The 21,860-nt window shown below is 38.9% G+C and overlaps 3 protein-coding genes across 4 annotated transcripts; 1 reads left to right on the top strand and 2 right to left on the bottom strand.

Annotated features, from left to right (window-relative positions):
• The first annotated feature begins 906 nt into the window (after window positions 1-906).
• LOC114827655 (AT-rich interactive domain-containing protein 3-like) lies at window positions 907-6,408 on the top strand. Of its 2 annotated transcripts, none has more exons than XM_029109845.2 (13): window positions 907-1,107; window positions 1,361-3,118; window positions 3,205-3,244; window positions 3,737-3,789; window positions 4,041-4,086; window positions 4,194-4,274; window positions 4,361-4,486; window positions 4,592-4,643; window positions 4,727-4,802; window positions 4,908-4,971; window positions 5,065-5,115; window positions 5,318-5,410; window positions 6,027-6,408. In XM_029109845.2, the coding sequence occupies exons 1-13, from the start codon at window positions 980-982 to the stop codon at window positions 6,129-6,131; spliced, it is 2,673 nt and encodes an 890-aa protein (XP_028965678.2). In that variant the 5' UTR covers window positions 907-979; the 3' UTR covers window positions 6,132-6,408. The 2 variants fall into 2 exon arrangements, with proteins under 2 accessions (XP_028965678.2, XP_028965677.2); XM_029109844.2 differs by having other exon boundaries at window positions 931-1,107; window positions 4,718-4,802.
• Window positions 6,409-6,559: 151 nt separating this feature from the next.
• LOC114827654 (cellulose synthase-like protein D4) lies at window positions 6,560-11,953 on the bottom strand. Its single transcript, XM_029109843.2, has 6 exons — window positions 11,092-11,953; window positions 10,429-10,812; window positions 9,385-10,189; window positions 8,563-8,970; window positions 7,995-8,362; window positions 6,560-7,849 (listed from the first exon to the last, which is right to left on the bottom strand). Exons 1-6 carry the CDS (start codon window positions 11,553-11,555, stop codon window positions 6,913-6,915), a joined length of 3,366 nt encoding a protein of 1,121 aa, XP_028965676.1. The 5' UTR covers window positions 11,556-11,953; the 3' UTR covers window positions 6,560-6,912.
• Window positions 11,954-13,290: 1,337 nt separating this feature from the next.
• On the bottom strand, window positions 13,291-14,554 carry LOC103445300 (AT-hook motif nuclear-localized protein 25-like). The gene has a single exon (XM_008384290.4). It carries the CDS (start codon window positions 14,129-14,131, stop codon window positions 13,433-13,435), a length of 699 nt encoding a protein of 232 aa, XP_008382512.1. The 5' UTR covers window positions 14,132-14,554; the 3' UTR covers window positions 13,291-13,432.
• Between the last annotated feature and the right edge of the window lie 7,306 nt (window positions 14,555-21,860).

Genomic DNA, 21,860 nt, shown 5'->3' with positions numbered 1-21,860 from the left:
ATTAAATTGTTAGTTATTAGGGGATAAAGTTTGATAGGATCAAATTCACATCAAAATGCATATACATTATTACTTTCTGCTACTGAAGTAAAGCTCCACGTGTTGAAATAACTACATTATTCAAAACAAATTACCTTTATTAAGGGGGGTGTATTCAATTGGGATTTTAAGGGATTTTAATTCTTTTAATGAATCTAGGGGTATTCAATCATGATTTTAAGTGATTCTCTGAAATTCTAGGTGTATTCAATTAGAATTTTAAAATAGTTTATTAAAATCCTTATAAATCCAGATGTATTCAATTAATATTTTAAAGAAGTTTATAACATTCCAGCTGTATTCAATTAGAAATTGATTTTAAAGAATTTAAGAAAGTTGAGGAATTAGAGGGAATTGGAGAGATTTCGTAGTGTATTTTAAGCATTCACAAATCTCACCTCTTCCCATGAGATTTCGAGGGAATTGAATCAAAATTTTATATGGAATATCTACAAATCAATTAAACTCCATAAAAATCCATGGATTTATAAATCCATTAAAATCTCTTACATTCTCAATTGAATACACCCCCCTAAATTGACTCATATATTTGAAACCCATGCACCATGTGTACGGGGATATAATACTTATGGAGAGAGGAGATATAATAATTATACAAAGATGCTAAAATTATAATTATAAAAAGAAAAGATATATGGAAAAGAGAGAAGTTTAGAAAATAAATTTTTTTTTTTTTTTGTAAAATTACATTACTAATAATTTAATTTTTGATAAAAGTTCAAATTATCGTTACCCTTTTCTAATTGACAAATTCCATTTTTTATAGTTAATTTAAATATTCACATAAATTATATTAAATAGGAATAAATATTTTAGCCAATCTCTAATTTTAGAGCGAGCGAGAAGTGAAATAGTGAAAGCTTATCGTAGGCAAAGAATTACTCATCTCGAAGAGAGGATACTAAAAATAGTCGTAAAAATGGAAAAACCATTGCAAAGAGAGCAGCGGAAGCAACAGATCAATAGCAGACCAGCAGAGGCAGAAAGCACAACTCCCTCACCCACCGCCACTTCACCATCTCCTCCGTGCCCCAAAACGGTAGCTGGGTAAGCCTCTCTCCACGTCGTTTCAAGTTGTTGTTTTTCTCCTTCCTTGTTTTGATACAAGCAGAGGTTAAACCACTAAATATATGCATATGCTTCTCGTTTTTGTTGTTTTTCAAAACATTCCCAGTTTCTGTTTGTTTTCATTTCTTCAAAATCCGTGCTTTCCTTTGTTTCCGAGTATTTATTAGGTTGGATTTTGTTAAAGTTCGGATTTTTATTGTTATGTTTTGTGTTTTTATTTGAATGTTTGAAGAAGGAAAGGAAGACGGAGGGAAAAAATGGCGGATGTAGAGAAAGAGGAGGGGAAAATTGTGGAGGATGAGGAATTCAAAGGGGTGGCAGATACCCATGTTCGTGAACAGCTTGAAGGGGGAGAAGAACCAAACACCAACACATTAGATGGTGTAGAAATGGAGACCCAGAAGAGCCTTGACGAAAATGGAGTTGAATTGCCTGGTGAGGAAATCCGGGGTGCAGTTGATCCAGTTTCCGCTGTCCCCGAAATTCCTGAAGATGCTAATGTTGCCGATGAGATGTCCAGTGAGCCGGGTTCTGGTACTGAAACTGATAAGGTTGTGAGTTATGTGGATTCTGGTGTGCATGGTGGGAGTGAGGTTTCTGTGAAGATTGTAAGTGAGGAGAGTGGTGGTGAGAAAGGGAAGGCCCTGAAGGATGATTTGGGCAGCAAAGTTGACCCATCTATTGAATTGGGTGCCCGTGCCGAGGCTGAGAGTCTTGTTGGTGATGGTGGATCCCATCACACTGTGGACCCTATGGAGATTGAAAAGGAAGATGATGGTGTTGGAGAAGAAAAGGCACTGAAGGATGGGGTGAGCGGCGAGGCCAACCCTTCCAATGAACCAGATATTGGTGCTAAAACTGATGATGTTGCTTGTGAGATGGAGCTTGATATGCCTCATAATGGTGAGGTTGCAGTGGAGAAACTGACAGATGGGGCGAGCAACGAGGCCAAATCCTCCAATGAGCCAGATAGCAGTGCTGAAACTGGTATTATTGTTCGTAAGGTGGAGCTTGATACTCGTGATAGTGAGGTTGAACCGGAGAAACTGAAAGATGGGGTGACCAGCGAGGTCTACCCATATGGTGAACCATATATTAGTGCTGAAGATGATAATGCTGCTCGTAAGGTGGAGCCTGGTATGCCTCATGATAGTGAGCTTGCAACGGAAATACTAATAGATCGGGCGAACAACAAGGCAAAATCCTCTAGTGAACTAGACAGTAGTGTTGAATATGAAAATGTCGTTGGAATGGTGGAGCTCGATATGTCTCATGATAATGGGGCTACAACGGAGAAACTGATGGATGGGGTGAGCATTGAAGCCAACCCCTCTGGTGAACCAAATATCAGTGTTGAAGCTGATAATGCAGCTCGTAAGGTGAAGCATGATATGCCTTGTGATGGTGAGCTTGCAACCGATAAACTGACAAATAAGGTGAGCAGCAAGGCCAACCCCTCCAGTGAACTGCACATCAGTGCCGAATCTGATAATTCTGTTTGTAAGATGGAAACTGATACAATGCCTCATGATAGTGGGGTTGCTATGAAGACACTGATAGGTGGGTTGAACATCAAGGCCAGCCCCTCCAATGAACCCCATATCAGTGCTGAAACTGATAATGTTGTTAGTAAGGTGGAGCCTGATATGCATCTTGATAATGAAGTCGAAATGGAGACTGAATCTGATGATGATGGTGAGAAAGTAGAGGTACTGAATGGTGGGGTGAGCAACAAAACAAAGTTTTCTTTTCACACCGACATAAACGAGCAACTGCAGAAACCCAAGTTTTATGTTGGACGTAAGGTTGGGATGAAGAGCTTAGAACCAAAGAAAACCTTCCTCTTGGATCCAGGTGCTGATGAGGGTGGTGAGTCGGGGACTGAGGAGGAGCAAACGTCATTCATGAAGGAGGTTGAGAGTTTATATAAAGAGAAGAATTTGGAATTCAAAGCCCCAAAGTTTTACAAAGAGGAATTAAATTTGCTCAAGTAAATCTCTGTTGAGTTTGCATAGAGTAATTAGTTTGAAAACGTTTTGGCTCGATGTTAACTTTGTTGTTTCTTCTTAAAATCAGGTTATGGAGAGCTGTGATCAAACTTGGTGGCTATGACAAGGTTTGTGTGGGTTTGTTTATCTCTGAATCCTGAATATCATTTGTTATTTTACAGGCCTTGGTTTTTGATAAGGATTTGTAGATTAGGTAGTGATGTGCCCAATTGAGAAAGAATCCTGAATCAAATAGCATAAGACACATTTCCAAAAATATATGGATTATCACAAATTCCTATGCCGGGGGTACTATATTAATAAATTTGGTGGCATACCTACTTCACCGGACCTCTCTTGTATTTGTATACACTTAGTTACCTAAAGTGAACAACTGCATTATATGTTTCTATATGCAAATATGAAAACTTATGAAAAAGAAAGAAAAAGAAAGCAAGCAAGATGGCTGATGCACTTGCATAATGATTATCTTATGGTGGACTGATTGTACTTTACTACTACATCCTGATAATTTGAACTTTGATATGATATACATTACTTTTCTTGCATGGTTCCCCTATTTGGTTTACTCTGCTTAGTGTTTCTGTGGGAACATGTAGGTTACTACATGCAAATTGTGGCGGCAGGTCGGAGAATCATTCAATCCCCCAAAGTACGCAATATTGTTTTTCTTTACTTGATACCTCTCTTTAAGCTATCTAAATGATTTCCCAGGCCCAGAAAATAAAATAGAAGAGGAAGGCAACTTATTTTGTGGCAGATACCGAAAGTTACTATTATGTATACAATTACAAAACACATCACCCCCTCCACCTTCTCACCAAACAGAATTTCCCTTTGTTTTGAGTTTGTCATTCTTTTATAAACTTACATTCTAATGGATGGTTTTTTCATGGTGCACAGAACGTGTACTACTGTTTCTTGGACTTTCCGAAATTTTTATGAGAAGGTTATTCTCTACTTATGATGTTTTGAGTTTTTATTTTATTATTGTCGTCTTTGTTTTTGGTCTGTTTACCTGTGGGTTTTGGATCCCCTAATTACCATTTTATACAGGCATTACTTGAATTTGAAAGGGACAGACTTCATGGTGGTGAACTTCCTCTTCCTGCAGAGCCTACTAGAGTTGAGAATCGGGTAATTAGACTTAAATAAATTTTGGTTCTTTTTCTTTTTTGTTCTTTTGTTTCTTGGTTAAATGATCCTCTTGGGTTTGAACACAGGCTGATGGTGGCCATACTTTAGGATCAGGCAGGGCACTGAGGGATGCTGCAGCTCGTGCCATGCAGGGTTGGCACTCTCACCGCCATCATGGTAATAATGGTGAGGTTGGAGATGCAACTAATAAGGTCTGGAGAACTTTTAAGCTCTATATTTATTTGTTTTTCTTCTCCTTTTCTTTTTGCCATTTTCGCTCCATCCCTTATGAGATATTTCTTTTGTTCATGTATTAGGATAAGCACTTGAGTACCATGCCAAAAAGTGACAAGCAACTTAAAAGTTCTGGTATGATGACTGATGAGTTTAAATTTTGACACTTTTGCTGCCATAGTGATCTTCTCTATCTTAAAAATTGTTAGTTAACTCAGGTTTACTAAAGCGGAAAAAGCCATCTCATATGGATTCTGCTGTCCCAGTTGCTGACATGAAAGCTATAAAACCACGGTACTAATTTCTCTCGGTCCCCTATTGATTTCATCCCATAATAGTAAAAAGTGCCTTTACTATTATTCCAGCTCAACATTTTTGTTTTCCCCTTGTTTATAAAAGGGATACAATGGTATTTGATATTGGACCTCCAGCAGATTGGGTGAAGATTAATGTGAAAAGATTTGTAAGTTCCTCTCATCTCACTGTTAGGATAAAACATATTTCTACTTATTATATGGATTATTTCTAATTAGAACCGAAACTTTACTGTACACAGAATGACTGCTTTGAGGTATATGCCTTAGTTCCTGGGCTACTGCGCGAGGAGGTCAGTTCATGAATTAGTTTTGTGATCATTGTTGTTTATAAGCTTGTCATCTTTGTTTTTGTAGTTAAGGTCGGTAGTTCTTGTCCATGGGTTTCAAATAGGCATGCTGCTTTTATTGTTTCCAAGAAATTATATCCTGATTCTGCTTGTTATATTCTCTCTGTGTTTTTGTCGTTAACAATGATTGTGATTCATCATTCAGGTGCATGTTCAATCTGACCCAGCCGGACGCTTGATTATATCCGGCCAACCAGCACAACTGGATAATCCTTGGGGTGTCGCACCCTTTAAGAAGGTTGGCATAACTTGCACTTTGAGATCGTTTGGTAACTAGGAGTTGATTGGAGTGGATAAATCATAAAATTCAACATATGTTGAATTTTAAGATTTGTCCACTCCAATCCAAACCTAGTTACAATATGACGCCCTATATTACCTGCATGTGTGGTTCTTTGCAGTTTTTGCAGTATGTTTAAGCCACTTAGCCAGTTGTACGGTCATATTTTACGGACCTTAACAATTCATGTTAATTATTGATGAATTGGCATATAGAATAGGATAACCCATCTGAACTCTTGCATATTTTACCCTTGCAGTTATATCATTTTGTTTCTGTTCAGTTGATAACTTGATAGTGCTCCAATATGTTTTGGGTTATGATTGACGATAGTTATTAGATACGGAGGGAAAAAAGATCCTTAAAAAGTGCTGTTGTTTTTCATTTTGTTTCGGGACTCGGGAGGCAACCCCCTAGAGGTTCTCCGCATCCCATACCTAAGCGTAAGCATCAGGTCGATTTCTGGTAGTGTTAAATTCACACACACCTTCATGTCCAAATCAAACTTTTGTTATGCAGTGTGGCACTTTATCAAAGTATACCTGCAGGATAATTAAAGTGGTTTTCTTTGTAGGTTGTCAGCCTACCTTCGAGAATCGATCCACACCAGACATCTGCGGTAGTGACCTTGAATGGCCAGTTGTTTGTGCGCGTTCCATTTGAACAGTCAGATTTTTAAACCAGGGATGAATTTCCTTTCTGTCCCCGACGTACAGAGATCTTCGGTTAGTCATCAGAAGATAGAATACTGAGTATTATTGGTTTGTTCATACTTACAGTTGGAGCTCAAGCCTATGCAGTTGGACGCATCCAATCGACCAACGAATAAGAACTGTTGTCAGCAGTTTTAGTTAAAATGACGAGACTCGTGTAAATATGCGGTACTCTTGATCATTATTTTTCAAATGCAAACGATTTGGGTCTCCTGTTATTAAGTTTTGATGGAGACTTTTCAATTTCTGTTGTAAACCTAGAGCTTACAAGTGAATCACCTTCTGATTTTATGCATAAAGGAATGAAACGATGTTTGATTTCTATTAGCATATCTCACTCGTAGCGTGAGATATGCTATGATCTCACTCGTTGCATGATAATTCAAACGACGAGTGAGGTACGAACAGACATGAAAATTATACTCGTCTTTCGCTTACATATATCCCCTGTGTCCGTACATTACATGCCTTGTACACCAGAACGACGCAGATTGATTGATCAGACGGCGAATGTTTACAGAGAAAAAATATGTTCAGTTTACAGATTTCAGCATAACTCCTTCAATGAAAGATATGCAAACTCCATCCAGTACAATCACAGAACAAAACAACCTTCTCCCTCGAACGGCGGAGGACGAAAGGTACCTGTAAATTCTATTAGTTTGACCCTAAAACTCTATAATCCAATCCCATGGGCTATGTCGTTCGAGCGCTCACGGAAATTGGATCCCGCCTCCTGTAGCGGGGTTAACCAACGACAACAACGGCGGGCGGGTTAATGGCGACCCAGAGCAAGGAAAGTGTAATTGCAATGAGACCTGACCAAACAAACACAATGGTAGGGGTCTTCCTTCTTCTTCCCATCAAACCCTTGGCAAAAGGATACAAGTGAGCCAAAACCCAAAAGCTGAAGAAGGCACCGCCAATAAACCTCGCCCACTGAGGATTCAGAGCGTAAACCTCCCTTGAAAACGCGACTGCAATTGCGATTATGTTCACCATTGCAATCACAATTGGAGGGATCATGAGGGAAGTCCACTTCACAAGGTAGAGGTCAGCATATATATCTTCGTTGTCCTCTCCAACTGACTTGGCCGTCAAGGTAAAGGAAATTTCAATCCCTGCAATCACCTTTAGAAGGCCTTGCACCACAGCAGCCAAGTGAGCGCTGGTTCCGGAAATCAGCCAAAACTGCTCATTTCGCCACCACTCTTCCAACGCGATCCCCGACCACTTCACCTCCAGGATAGCCAAAGATATGAGGCATATAGTAATGGTTAGCAAGTAGACCAAAAATGTGATGTTGAGATTCGCCACAATGAACTGTCCACTGAAGAGCGAAAGCGCAGGGAGGAAGCAGTACACGATGAGAAAGATCGAGGTGAAAGGGTAGATGCCGACATTGATGTAGGCAAGACGTTGTAGTAACTTGAGGCGCATTGAGGCAAGGAAGGCGTTGTTCCGGGAGAAAAAAATCTCGACTGAGCCAGTTGCCCAACGGAGCACTTGGTGGAGTCGATCAGTAAGATTAATGGGAGCTGAACCGCGAAATGCGTCACGCTTGGTAACGCAGTACACCGAGCGCCATCCGCGATTGTGCATTCTGTACCCAGTCACCACATCTTCTGTCACTGACCCGTAAATCCACCCCACACGGTCTCCCCATTCGGTCTTGTCCTCGTACCTGTGTCACAATGTTAATTTGATGAAAATGTACAGAGCTAGTACTTAGATTAAATTATTTGATCAATCATATTTGAACTGATACATCAACTGTCACATCATGTTGTCAGCTAATTATATTGCTAATTATATATTTATATACGTACCAGCAAGAAATGGCAGAGACAGCTTCAGCAACAGTAGTGGCATTGAGCGGATCACGAGGAACTCTGAGAGCGCCAGGAGGCCGTCCGAATTTCACTGAAGGATGATCAGCTACGGGGCGGCCTTGGTACTCAGCAACGGGTATGGATTCCGCCAGCATTGTTGAATTTCCAAAACGCTTGGGAAGTAGATTGGTGTCAAGATCCGGGTCAAAGTCACTGGCTGTCAAAGGTTGTGTATTCGACGTTGTCAAAGGCTCTCCTTGTGCCTCATCATCCTTCTTCACCGGCAACTTGTCAGGATTTGGTGGATCAAAACCGTACAAGGCAAAACGCCGGAACATGGTCCCGGTTCCCACATACATCGGACCCTGCAAACCCATGATTCATGCATACTGGTTGCATGTATATATTATGCGTGTAATTTAATCTCCAAGTTATGAACTTGTATGACATACGCGCAAATCTTTAACTGTTCACAATTTCCATATCCGCGAAGCAAACCTTTAAAAAATGTTCGTATGTCACACGAGTTCGAACCGTGGAATTTTTTTCGAATAGATTAAGGTACCTGCAAACCATCAAGTGCACGCATATTGCCATCGAAAAACACGGTGTTGTGATTGGCATAGCGATCGGAGGGATCAATGCCTTCGAATCTCTGAGGAAACTGAATGTAGCAGATGTTTTCACCGCCTTTGTCCATCATGAAGCACATCCCTTCACGGACAGCTTTGCAGTTGTAGATGTAGTGATCACAGTCAAGGTTGAGAATGAAAGGGCCGTTTGACAAGATGGCGGATGCTCTCACCAGCGCATTCATGGCGCCGGCTTTCTTGTTGTGATCATAGCCAGGCCGCTTTTCTCGCGACATGTAGACAAACATTGGGAGGCGTATATCCACATCTGTGAAATCTATGAGCTTGTCATCATCGGCACTTCCCATTAGGGGGTCAGGACTAGGAGGCTTCAGCATCACCTATGCACAATGCAGCATCAAGGTTCAAGTAACATTGTTTCTGCCATATTTACTAGCCCTATCAACACACTAAAGCGCTAACAAGTTAGTAGGTTAATATGATGCTAACTATTTGTTTGAGTCCATTCCTCAACATTCCCATGAGCTGAACCGATCATAGGCCATCAATGAGATTATCCTACCAAATAATTGACTCTCATTGAAAATCGTTTAGCCATTTGAAATTTTCGATTAGGTTGAATTTTTTTGAACGAAGAACTACGAGCCATGATCAAATAGAGGAGTACGCCCAAACAAATGGTTAGAGTTGTATAAACTTACTGAATGGTTAGCGCTTGTGCGCTATATGATAGAGAATTTAAGAGGTAATTGGTAAATGTGGTTTTATTCAACTACGAGATGAGCTAATGTTACCTGAAGAATTCCTGAATGGTCACCTTTGGCATGATCACTGGAAGGAACAGACCAAGCACCAGGCCAATGTGTGCCATCAGCCATCCAGGTAGCCTTGGGGACTTTGACTTGCTCCAAAGGGTCAATTCCATTCTCCCTCATATGCTTCAACTGCTGCATTTCCTCCCTGGCATGGAAAGCATCAGACCGCCTCCTGATCGAAACCGGAAGACTGTTGATCCTCACCTTGAACTCATCATACTCCCTCTTGATCTTCCTCCTATCCTTCACAAAGTCCAGCCTACTCTTGTTCTTTGTCGGGTCAACTTTCAACGCAAAGTAACTGTCAGGATTCCTCGGCTCAATGTTGTGTTTCCGGCAGAAGGGAACCCACAAGTCTGCGAAACTAGCAGCTTCCGCCATTGCCTCAAAGGTGAGGAGGGCACCTCCATCATCAGAGACGTAGCATGCTAGCTTTTCGACTGGGTAATCAATGGCTAGGATTGAAAGGATGGTGTTGGCAGTGGTGAGAGGTGGCTCTTTGTCAGGATCAGCAGTAGATACAAAGAAGTCAGTGCCAGGGAGGTCAGACCGGCCCGTTGGATTGGATGGTGATGGCCTGTCAAACTTGTCGTGGAGGACTTCAAGATAGGTCTGACGATTAATGGGGAAAAATTTAGGAGTCTGATCAAGAATCCAAGAGAAGGCGAACCATATTTCGCAGATAATCGACATGAGCCACAGCCATCTTGCATCATTGTTTGGATTGACTACTCTCCAATGCAGGAACAAACTTAGCACGATTAACCGAACGAAGATCAGTATCCTACGAGACGAAGATCAACATAAAATATATATTAATTGTTCGTCAAGTCATCTTAATTATAGTGCATCATCATACAATATGAACACATAATCACTTCATCTAACAATGTTCTTATGTTTTTTTTACTTTCGTGAAGTTTGTTCTGTTGCGAAAGTACGATTAATTCATAATAGTTTTTGTTTGCGTGAACAAATGCAGCATGTACAAAGTAAGTACTGAGAGAGAATTTATATACTGACCTGTAGGGGGTGATAATGGCAGTAGCAATTGGCAATATCTTGCCGAGGGGTTTCCAAGGCTTGTCATCATCCAGCAAGCCCCCTCCGAAGCCATCACCACCGCCATCACCATACCCGTCATCTTGGGGATCGAAAGCATTGCCATCACCATAAGTCCCCTTGTTCTCAAACAACCACCTATTGTGATCAAGTTCTCCGGTTTGGTTCCTCTTCATCGCAGACATGTTATCCCTTTTTCCATCGGCACCAGGCAATTGCAGCGTTCCATTGTTGTAACCCGATGGATCACCAAATTCGTCTCCTACTCTGTATTGCTCCTTGCAACCCGGACAAAGGCCAGTGTTCTTCTGTGCATCCAAATAGCAATCTCTACAGATTTTGAACCTACAAAACAAAATTCGAACACAATAAAAAAAAAACATAGAAGTTTAACACTCGTTAAAATAACACAATGCGAAAACTAGCCCTCGTCCAAAAGGGAACTGATTTCTGCACTCACGTTTTCTGCTCCCTTGATTGTAATAATAGCGGAAATCCTATCCAAAAGTACTAGTTGAAATTATTTGTTTTGGATTTCTGAGCTTCGCTTTAGTACCCAAAGAACTTAAGATCTTATTAGGTTAGTAATCAAACTATAATTAATTAGAGTATCGTAGCTCATACCTGCAATCACAAGGGGTTATATCAACTCCTCTCTCATCCTTCATCACCTTACCATCACAAGCAGGCATCATACATGCAGAACCTTTGGCTCCAGCCATCTGAGGATGAGTCACCTCCGAATCAATCACCTTATCCATGAGATGCGCACGCGTCGTACTATTGAACCCTCCGGTAAATAAAGAGTTAGAAACATATTGCTCCTCCGCCTTCACAGCCCCGGATGAGTCCATGGGCTGGTTATCTGGGGTGGCAGGAATCTGTACTGTGTAGTCCATATAGTCCCCGGATAATTCTCCGGACATATCAAGGTCTTCTCTAGACAGACTCACATACCGTCCACTTGAAGTTCTTCGCGCAAACTTCACAGTTTGGCCACTCGAATTAGCTTTGCCTTGAGAGCTACCAGAACCTCCAGGGCTTTTTATTGCCTTTTTCGATGGCTCTCTATTCAGGGACGCTGCCATTGTCTATCTAATACCAATCTCTCTACTTCTTTTTCTTTTTCGATTACCAAATTCTTCGATCCCTATTTATGATTTCAATCAACGTTGTATACAATGTAGAATAACAAAATGGTTTCTCAGGAAAATAGTAATGTAATGTGACTCCATTGAATTGGGAAAGGCAGAAGTGTGCCCAAAGAAATGGAAGGAGACATTATTATTGCTAGAGGAAGAAGAGGAGGGGGGCTGTTTTTTCCTCCAACAACTTAGGAGGAACAGATGGTTTGAGAGAGAGAGGGACCGAGTCTATGCTGATATGCCGTTTTTAGAGAATTGCGTTACGAGTTTTGAGGAATGTGTTTGTGGAGGGAAAAGGAGGGAGCTAGCAGCTGAGGTCTTACATGATAGTTATATAACCTCCGTTCATGTTTAGGTTGAACGTCATCACCTCGTGTTACCAATATTTCACTCGTATTCGTATGTACAGTACGCATTATCGTATTGTAAGAACTACCCACACGTTAGAAGTTACTGGTGATATGTTTATTTAGTTACAATTAACATTTCACACCCTCTAATTAACAAAGAAAATTCTCTTAATATATGAATATTTATACACTGATATATACATACAATAATGCTTGGTTTAGGCATGTGTGTCTTGCACCAATTCGCCAACAATAAAATGTACAAATAAATGACAAAAGGTGCTTCGCTGATTGGTAAAACCAGAGAATGAGAATCTTGTGTGAAGCAATAAAAATATATAATTGTTAAGTAACTGGTTTATTTTATAACGTGAGTGTTGAGAGTGAATTTCACATTAGAGAAAGAAGAGATTATGCATATATTTAATTATAAGTAGTTCAGCTACTCTGCACGTTGTTAATTAGTTTTATGACAAAAGCACATTTGTGTTTATTTTGAACCTTTTGATCGAATGAAAGAAAAAAGCAAATAAATGTGGATGTACAAGAAGAGAAAAGAAGTGTGCATAAATTATTGACCTTTTATAAGAGAGATTTAAATAATATGAGGTACTAACCAATGTGGGAGTGTTCTAAATTTATCAAGTGTGCCACCTGATTTTTTAATTTTACAATATAATATAGAGTCACATGATTAATTTGTGACGCTTACACTATCTGTTTCATTGATATATAATATTCAAAACGGTAATTTGTTATCCTGATAGTTTCAGACTCAGTAATTAAGTTGCTTCTATAGCTAGCTAGCTTGACTGAATTAGCTAGTTGATTGAAAGGTCAAACAAAATAGTCAAATTCAAGTCTCAATGTTCCACCTTGTTCGAGACATTAATTCAAGATACTTTCAAAATTATCCAAACTTTTAGAAGAGGAAATGACTAAATAAGCACATCAAACCGACAACAATGAGTGTTAAAAACTAAAGAAATTGAACCATTAGTTATTTTTAGACTTTGGAGCAAAATCCTTTTACATAGCACCCTTAGAAATTTTCATACAAAATAAAAAAGTTTAAAGACAAATATATAAGAGACAGAAGTTCTAACAAAACCTAGAGAAATCATTTGTTCCATGTTCTAACAAGTTCATGAACAACAATAGCATCGAGAGTCAATAGGATCGAACTTCAAGGACTAATGTTGCAACTTTTTCTAAAAATTAATCAGATGGAACTGTTATTCTTACTTAGATTTTAGAAAGAAAAAGTACTTCAATTGACACATTATATATGCATTATGTAACAAAGCTTCCATAAATCGATCACACAATTAGGAAAATAAAGAAGATCCGAAAATTTATTAAACAATTTCAGCTGGATGGATTTTACAATGTCTGAACACGGACTTACAGATTAGATGAACTCTTTAAAGAACAATCCATGCATATTCCAGTCCTTCTGAAGCATAAGTTCTAACTAGTCCCACTATTCCAACCACATACATCACCAGGAAATGTTCTCATCATCCCCAGATTGTACCCATCCCCACCGCTACCGCTGCCCGTCACTCCCGAAGATTGCGAAGCGGTCGCTTGCAATGGCGGTAGTGGAGCCTCCTTCTCCTCCTCCTCCAGCGGCAACCTATCATACACTGCATTAGCAAAAGAAACCACAATCAACGTCACAGGCCCTGAAGCCCTCAAGGGTCCCACAACACTCCCTCCAACAACCTGTCCTTGTCCACCAGCCAGATATAGCGCCAAGCCACTGGTTCCAGATGGGGCCGGTGGAGGCAGGCACGTGCCGGTGAGAGACAGGATTTCAAAACGACCGTGCATCGTCAGCACAGTACTACTGCTTCCTAAAGGTAGTACTGCTACGGCTGGCTGGCGCAGGTTGACATTAGTCACTGCACCGCTTCCACTCAGCACGCAAACGCCTCGGCCACGGCGGGTGGCGTAGGTCATCACCGATTCGACAACGTCTGAACCGGAGGAAACTTCAAGAACATGAGATGTGAGCGCATTTGGGGTGTCTTGTGCGATTATGAGGGGCGGCTTGGGCTTGTTCTTTGCGCCGGGAGGACGGCCTCGAGGCCGGCGAGCGGCGGAGGATGGCGCACCTGGACTTGTGTTGGTGGGTGCATCAGGATCAGCATCGACGCCTGACATTAATTTTTTCCAAACCTAATCCACTGAAGAAGAAGCTAGCTATGAATACTCAAAAACTGATTTTTTTTTTCTATCAAAAATGTGACGCAAGCTAAGAAACCAAGCTAGCTAGCACTGAATTCTTTTAGGCTCACGAAAACGAAAAATCGAAGCCTTTGAAGCCAAACCCTAGATCATGAAACTGCAAAAGTAGTTGCCTTACTTTTATCACCATCTTAGATTTTTGAAAGAAAATAAAGAAGGGAAATTAAAGATGTCCGGTCAAGAACATCAAACATATATCTAGAGAGGAAGGAACAGATGCAAAAGGGGAGATGCAATTTTTCCAGATACGTCCAAATGAAGAGTAGAAAAGTGCGGTCATATGGAGCAACTAGCATATACAGGGAACTTATTAATATTATAAAGTATTGTTGATACACCAACATGCCATTATAATATGGTGTCATGATGTTTACTTTTTCTTTTCTCAACGTCTAAGAGTTTGAATGTCTGACTGAGAAGCCACCTTTCCAATAGGCGAACTTGCTTCGAAACACCCGATGAAAACTAGAGAGATGAGTTGAATAAAAGATGGTTAATACTTGCACATCACTTATAAGGGATGACCATATTTCTTTTATTTGCGAATACCGTATTTTTTACTCAATAAAATTAACGATTGAAATTGTTTAATTTATTAGCTTTTATTTTTAAGATCACTTCAACAAAAAATTATTCGAATTTGAGATCGTTTAATTATCTAACCACATCAAATAAATAGACGGATATCTAAACGCATCAAATAGATAGACCTTTCACCATGTATATATAATATAGTACTTGCACCGTCGATTTGTTCTATACATTTGAAAGACTAAGGGCTGGTTTGATATTGCTGTGCTTTGAAAAAAAACTGCTGTGAGAAGAAGCGGTTGTACTGTGAGAATAAGCGGCTGTGAAATAAATCAGCAGAGTGTTTGGTAAACTTTTTTTGTAAAAGTGCTTTTGAAAAAAAAGCAGTCTGATAGTGAGTCTTTTCATTAAAGGAGCACTGTAGCTCCGTGTGCTTTGAAAAAAAACCAGTTTTCCAAAGCTTCAAATAGCAGCTTCAGCTTTTTCCTTTGATTTCAACTTATTCTCACAGCAGCTTCCAAAATAAGCTTTTTTTTTTTTTTCAGTTTACCAAACACCTAAAACCCTCACAGCTTTTTTTCATGGGTGTTTTTTTTTTAAGCACCTCACTCCCAAACCACCCCTAAGTGACCTCCGATTGAAATATTTTTTTTGTAAGGATGATCTTCACATGTGAAGAAATTGAATAGTTACGAACATGAAATTTGCATGGTGAAGATGCATTATTCATAACGGGGAATGAACTCATCCTCCAAAGTTGGAATTCATGGATTATCCATTGAAGGTTCCAAAGAAAAATTAAGGGATGAAAACTTTCAAGCTAACTGCGTTTTACACTTTTCAAATTTGGGATGATTTTTAAAATGATTCATGAAGGTTTAATTTTTTTTTTTCATATTGTACCAGTAGGTATTAAAAGTGTATCAGTTTATGTTTTAGGGTTGATTGCTCTATAATTCTTTATTCAATTGATGACATAGTAATTGTGCAAGGTACATTTGCAAGCCACATATGTACTATGTTGACAAAAGTAACTCATCAATTTGACGGAGGATTAAACTTCCAAACAAACAAAACAAAATTAATACAATTTCAAATCTCAAGCTACAATGTGAGAAAATTGAAACCTCGTGACACACCAATACAACTAGGACTTTATTGTCCTTTTCTTTTAGTTTTAGGGACATGGTCGATTTTCCATGACTAAAATTCGTTGCCGCATGGAAACTTGAATTTATGTAGACATTCAAGTAGAGTTAAAGTGATTTTCAAAATGGGTCATGAAGTTTCAAATTTTTCAAGAACATTACCTTCAGAATGCGAAGATGATTATGGTCTTTTACATTTTTATAGTCGAACTTGCTCATAGAGGTGCCTGCGCGGCATTTGCTTATTGATGGTGGTATGATTGATAATTCGCTCATCAAACCAATTAGCCATTCGATTTGAGAGATGCAAAAATTAGCGTTATTATTTAATACCCCACGATCATTGTATCACTAATCACGTCACAGTTGTTATGCCCTGTGACAAGAATTAAACTTAAGGAGCATTTACTCCTATAGTTGACCTTGGTTGGTCAATTTCATGAGTATATGAATGACTGTCAGCTGACAACGAGCATGTGGAGCATGTAGGTGACTCTACCTACAAGTGAAAAGTTACCCATTGGTTTGGGTTTTCCACCTTAGCTTTTCCTGGGCTTAGATTGGCATCGTATGCCTATGGTCAAGCCCAAGCACATTTGAAGAGACAGTCTTACATGCTTCGGCTACAAAGTGAAAAATAATCTGGAGCTCAATATTTTCTAATTAAATCTTTTATATGAAAAGAATTCAATAGAAATCCACTAAAATATTATGGAAATTGCGTGGTAGGGCTCAAACATTGATTTTACCGTCCTTTTGAAAGAAAAAGAAGTTATCAGCATTCTACCATGGTCATCACTCTTTTATATATTTTAACAAGTAGTACAAAAGTATGATTTTGAAACGTCAATAACAGCTCTTTTATATATTTTAACAAGTAGTACAAAATTACGATTTTGAAACGTCAATAACAGCTTTTACACAAACATTAGAGAGTAATCTTTTCCAAATTATTTATAGATGCATGCTTATAAAAATTCTAGTATTATTATAGAACCACCACTTTCTTGACTCTTCGGAGCCACCAAAAGGTACAAGTTAAGTTTTGGTATTATTTTAATGACCTATGAATTGATATGATGATGAACTTGAAGGGGTTACATACCTAAAAGCTTTGAAAAGGGCTGTAAGCCAGCCGAGCCGAATTGAATATTTTTTTTTTGATAGAAAAAGAAAATATTATAACGAAAAACCTTTTATATAGCCAGTACTAATACAGTCAAATTGAAAAGCCAGGTGAGCATCCATAGGGAGACAAGCATCCCAAATACAAAGATTCAAACTATTAAGACCAATAGACGCCAAAGCATCCTCTATGAAGTTTGCCTCCCTGATGATGTGGCTCTATCTAATGTCCTGAAAGCTATTCGCACACCACATGATGTCCTCAATAATAGGTTTTAGGTTCCAGGGGTACATCACAAGCTCCACAAATAGCATACAAGACAAGCTTTGAGTCGCCTTCCACCAAGACATGTTTCCAATTCCTTCTCTTTGCCCAGATCAGCGCTTCACGGAGAGCCAAAGCCTCGGCAACATTGATGCTCACAGAGCTAAATTTCATTGCACCAACAAGGATAGGTTTATTATCCCAATCCCTAACCATGAACCCTTTAGCAGCCAAAGAGTGAGAAACAGATCCATCAAAGTTTATTTTAACATAATTAGGTGGAGGGGGCTGCCACTTAATCAAATTATCTTGACAACCAGCCTCATGGTTCTTTTCATGACTAGTATTCTCTTGAAAGTACTCTTTAGCCGTTGTCAGGGCGCGAATAACAGACCGGTACAATATAGGATTCTCATTTTTTAATATACTTGCATTTCTATCATTTCAGATTTTCTAGCAAATGGACAAAGCTTTACTTAAACAGGTAACTTCATTTTTCCCATCATGTGGCAAGGTACTTAGCCACTCATTTACCTTAGGATTATTTGTAATATTGCAAAAATAAGGTTCATTTGAACAGGTCCAGACTTGCACAACGTATTGGCAGTGAAGAAAAAGATGGTCCTGGTCTTCCTCATGATTATGGCACATCGGGCATTGATTAGTTATATTGGGTAAAAACTTGCTGAGACGTTTACTGGTTTGTAACCTTCCTTTGACAAGAGTCCAGGCAAATAATTTAACCTTAGGAGGCTGAGTCTGCTTCCGGATCCTATTAATCAGCATTTGTGTTGCGGATGTATTTAAATTCTCGACTTGGAGCCAAGTCGGGGAATTTCACTGAAAACTTTCCATTAGGATTAGGACTCCAAATAGTAGAGTCAGTGGTACTATTAATAGGAAGAGGAATGTCACAAATCTTATTAACAATACTAGTATTTATAACATTCTCAAGCTTGTTTCTATCCCACTGACCATTAACTATAACCTCAGCAACTTTTATATCCCACTTAATACAATGGAATTGGTTTTTTGGTATAAGATGAAAAGAGGGTGAGGAAAAACTCAATTATGGGTCCAGAACAAGATGTCCTTGCCATCACCGACCACCCATCGCATACCCTTTGAAATTATATCCCTTGATCCCAGTATTCCTTTCCAAGCAACCGAATGATGTTGCTTTACTTTACTATCCAAAAAGTTCTCATTCCTAAGGTATTTCCTTCTAACTATATTTGCCTACCAGTTATCCTTATCAAATAAAACTTTCCATCCCAACTTAGCAAGGCAAGCTCTATTGAAGTGATCAATGTTTCTAATACCTAAGCCACCCGCTTGTTTAGGTCTATAGACTTCCTTCCAACTTACTGGATTGCACTTATGGGTATTACCCCAAAAAAATTGTCTGGAGTCTTTATTTAGTTGATTAGTTAACTTCTTAGGGCACTTGAAACAAGACATTATATGATTAGGCATACCTGTGAGGTTTGCTTGAACAAGAGTGAGCCTTCCCGCCTTAGATAGAGAATTAGCCTTCCAACCAGCTAATTTCTGCTTCACTCTTCCAATCAGTTCACTTCCATTCAAAGGATCCTTCCAAAAAACAATGTGAATTCCAAAATATTTTCCAATGGTAGATTTATGCTGAATGTGAAGAATATTTACAATCTCATTTCTAGTTTGGCTATTAGTATTTGAAGAAAAATAAAGAGAAGATTTATTAAAATTAATTTGCTGCCCCGAAGCAGTGGCAAACTTACTTAGAACATCCATAGCATTTCTAGCACCCTTAGTAGTAGTTTTAATAAAAGTGAGACAGTCATCCGCAAAAATAAGATTTGAAACTTTATAGCCAAATGGAGAGGAGAGTAAACCAATATGAGATTTAAGAACAGTTGCTAAGGCATTTAATTGTCTGATTAAAGGTTCTATACAAAGGATGAAAATGTATGGAGAAAGAGGGTCACCTTGTCTTATACCTCTGCTTGCATTAAAATATCCATGAGGTTCACTATTAATATTGATAGAAAAAGAAGCCGAGGAAATACACTCCATCACTAGGTTAACCCACCTTACTTGATGTAATCCTAGTTAAGCAAATCATAAGCCTTTTCCAAGTCAAGCTTAATGGCAAGATCCCCTGTTCTTCCCTTCTTCCTATTAAAACTTGTGAATAGTTCATGAGCAATTAGAATATTATCTTGAATAGATCTTCCTGGCGTAAACGCTCCTTGGTTAAGGGATATGCAAATAGGAATAATTGATTTTAACCTGGCACATAAAACCTTAGTTATGATTTTATAGCTCACATTGCAAAGACTTATCGGATGATAATTGTTTACGGTATCTGTGAACTCAACTTTCGGGATTAAAGCAATATTCGTATGGTTAGTCAAATGGAGGTTAGTACAATTAACAAAACAATCATTGACCATGTTACACACAAAAGGTCCAACCATACTCCAATACTCATGATAAAAGCTAGCATGGATCCCATCAGGACCTGGGGCTTTAAGAGCTCCAATTCTTTTAACAGCATTTCAGATCTCACTATCCATGGGAATAACATTTAGTTTACAATTTTGTTCACTTGTTATATAGGGTTCAATGATGTGAGTAACCAACTTAATCTGGTCAATGGAGGGATTTTGCCCTTATGCAAATCTCATTTTAAATTCATTAACAAAATTCATTGCCATCTCGAATTTTGTTGATTTCATTTCGTTTTTTCCTTATCGTTGCACTCAATTGAAAGAACCTTGTATTTTTGTCACCATTTTTAAGCCAGTTGGCTTTAGCTTTTTGAGCCCACATTACTTCTTCCTCCTTGAGAACTCGAGAGAGTTGATCATTTGTTTGCACTTCTAGTTGAATTTTATCCTGTAGAGTATTATAAACATTAGTATTGCTATTCAATGACATAATTTCCTGTTGGATTTTGCTAAGATCATTTAGTAGCTTCTATTTTCTTTCTTTAACTGACCCAAACACCACACGATTCCAATTTCTCACAAGGAAAGAAAACTTACCTAAACAACCCCTAAAATAGTCCATTGGGGATAATCTCTCATCGTATCTCCAAGTCTCCTTCACAATTTTTTTAAAATATAGATGTAAATTCCACTTAGCTTTAAACTTAAAGGTCTTCATTCTCTGGCTAACACGAGTCCGACCATATCCAAGAAAATAGGACTATGGTTAGAACCCAGAATATGATAGTTATGAAGGAAATAGTTAGGATAGGCTTCAAGCCAGTATGAGTTTGCTACTACTCTATCAAGTCTCTAAAAAAATGAGAGTTTCATCTTTATGGTTGTTAGTCTAAGTAAAAGGAACCCCATATGCATGTAAAGAAAAAAGACCAATTTTGTTAAAAAATTCACAAATTTGTCATATAGCAATTGTTATTTCGATTCCCCTCCCCAACTTTTCCTGAGTGTTTATGATTTAGTTAAAATCCCCTACCATCATCCAAGGCTTATGACAAGGGTTGAGGGTAAGTAACTGTAAACACGGAAATTCCTGCGATGAATGAGACAAGAACACGTGTACAAAATAATATTTGTATTAATGATTTAGGGGTTACAATCTCTTCTACAAATTTAGCCTCTGATTCTATCTTTGTAATGGGAACATTTGTTGATGTTGTTGATCCAAAGGGTCGTCGGGGCTTGATCTTTAGGATGAACGGATGATGAATGATGAATGACGAACACTTTCTTCAAGGGCCGTCGGGGCTTGATCTTGAATTAGTGGAAGTTTCTTCAATGGCCGTTGGGGCTTAATCTTGAAGGAGGATTTTGACGAAGAACGAAGAGGGCTTTCTTGATTCTTCAGGATTTGCTTGAAAGCTTTAGAGTTTCGGGGCTTCAAGGCTTTGATGTGGTGAGATTTCTCTTCCAATTTGGTAGTAGAGAAAGTGTATGTCAAATCTTCCCTTGATTCTTTGATGGAGGAGCCTATTTATAGGCTTTGGGAATGAATCACCACCATCCATTTGTTTTGGTGGATGTTGTAGGTGAATTTTGGTGGATGTTGTAGGTGAACTTGGGTGGATGTTGTAGGTGAAGTGAATGAAGGTTGTAATTTTAATACAATGGTCAACATTTATTTCACTAAAATTTCAATGTTTACAAATGTAATCTTAATGCAATGGCTAACATTTATGCCACTGAAATTTCAATGTCTACAAATGCCCCCACTTCAAGGCGCGTTGTATACATGTAGAAGATGCGTTTTGAAGTCCCTTAATGCAGTTGTCGATCTAAGGGCCATTGAGGCTTGATCTTGAACTGGTCTGGGAGTTTCTTCAAGTGTCGTTAAGGCTTGTTCTTGAATTTTGTTTGAAATTTCTTCAAGGGCCGTTGAGGCTTGATCTTGGATGAAATTGGACCACAAGGAGCTTCGTGTAGTAGACGATCCTTGGCTTTGATAATGGATGAATCGGCACGTATTTTGTTGTGCTTGTTGACTTTCCACAGCTTTGATCTTGAACTAGGCTGGAGGAGTTTTCTGGTTTCCTCCAAAGGACTTTCCACAGACTTAATCTTGAACTGGATTTGACTCAAGGGTGGTG

The sequence above is a fragment of the Malus domestica genome, chromosome 10 (assembly GCF_042453785.1).
Source record: "Malus domestica chromosome 10, GDT2T_hap1".
In the NCBI taxonomy this organism is placed as follows: Eukaryota; Viridiplantae; Streptophyta; class Magnoliopsida; order Rosales; family Rosaceae; genus Malus; species Malus domestica.
The sequence above is the reverse complement of the archived record's forward strand: the minus strand, read 5'-3'. Positions and strand labels throughout refer to the sequence as shown.

What these genes read in the sequence shown, in the direction of transcription:
- LOC114827655 (XM_029109844.2), top strand. Translation starts at nt 980, where the DNA reads ATGGAAAAACCATTGCAAAGAGAGCAGCGGAAGCAACAGATCAATAGC. An exon ending in CTACTAGAGTTGAGAATCGG is followed by an intron (nt 4,275 to 4,360) that starts GTAATTAGACTT and finishes GTTTGAACACAG; the next exon opens with GCTGATGGTGGCCATACTTT. An exon ending in GTGTCGCACCCTTTAAGAAG is followed by an intron (nt 5,411 to 6,026) that starts GTTGGCATAACT and finishes TTTTCTTTGTAG; the next exon opens with GTTGTCAGCCTACCTTCGAG.
- LOC114827654 (XM_029109843.2), bottom strand. Translation starts at nt 11,555, where the DNA reads ATGGCAGCGTCCCTGAATAGAGAGCCATCGAAAAAGGCAATAAAAAGC. An exon ending in GCCATTATCACCCCCTACAG is followed by an intron (nt 10,190 to 10,428) that starts GTCAGTATATAA and finishes TTCGTCTCGTAG; the next exon opens with GATACTGATCTTCGTTCGGT. An exon ending in GTGCACTTGATGGTTTGCAG is followed by an intron (nt 8,363 to 8,562) that starts GTACCTTAATCT and finishes ATGGGTTTGCAG; the next exon opens with GGTCCGATGTATGTGGGAAC.
- LOC103445300 (XM_008384290.4), bottom strand. Translation starts at nt 14,131, where the DNA reads ATGTCAGGCGTCGATGCTGATCCTGATGCACCCACCAACACAAGTCCA.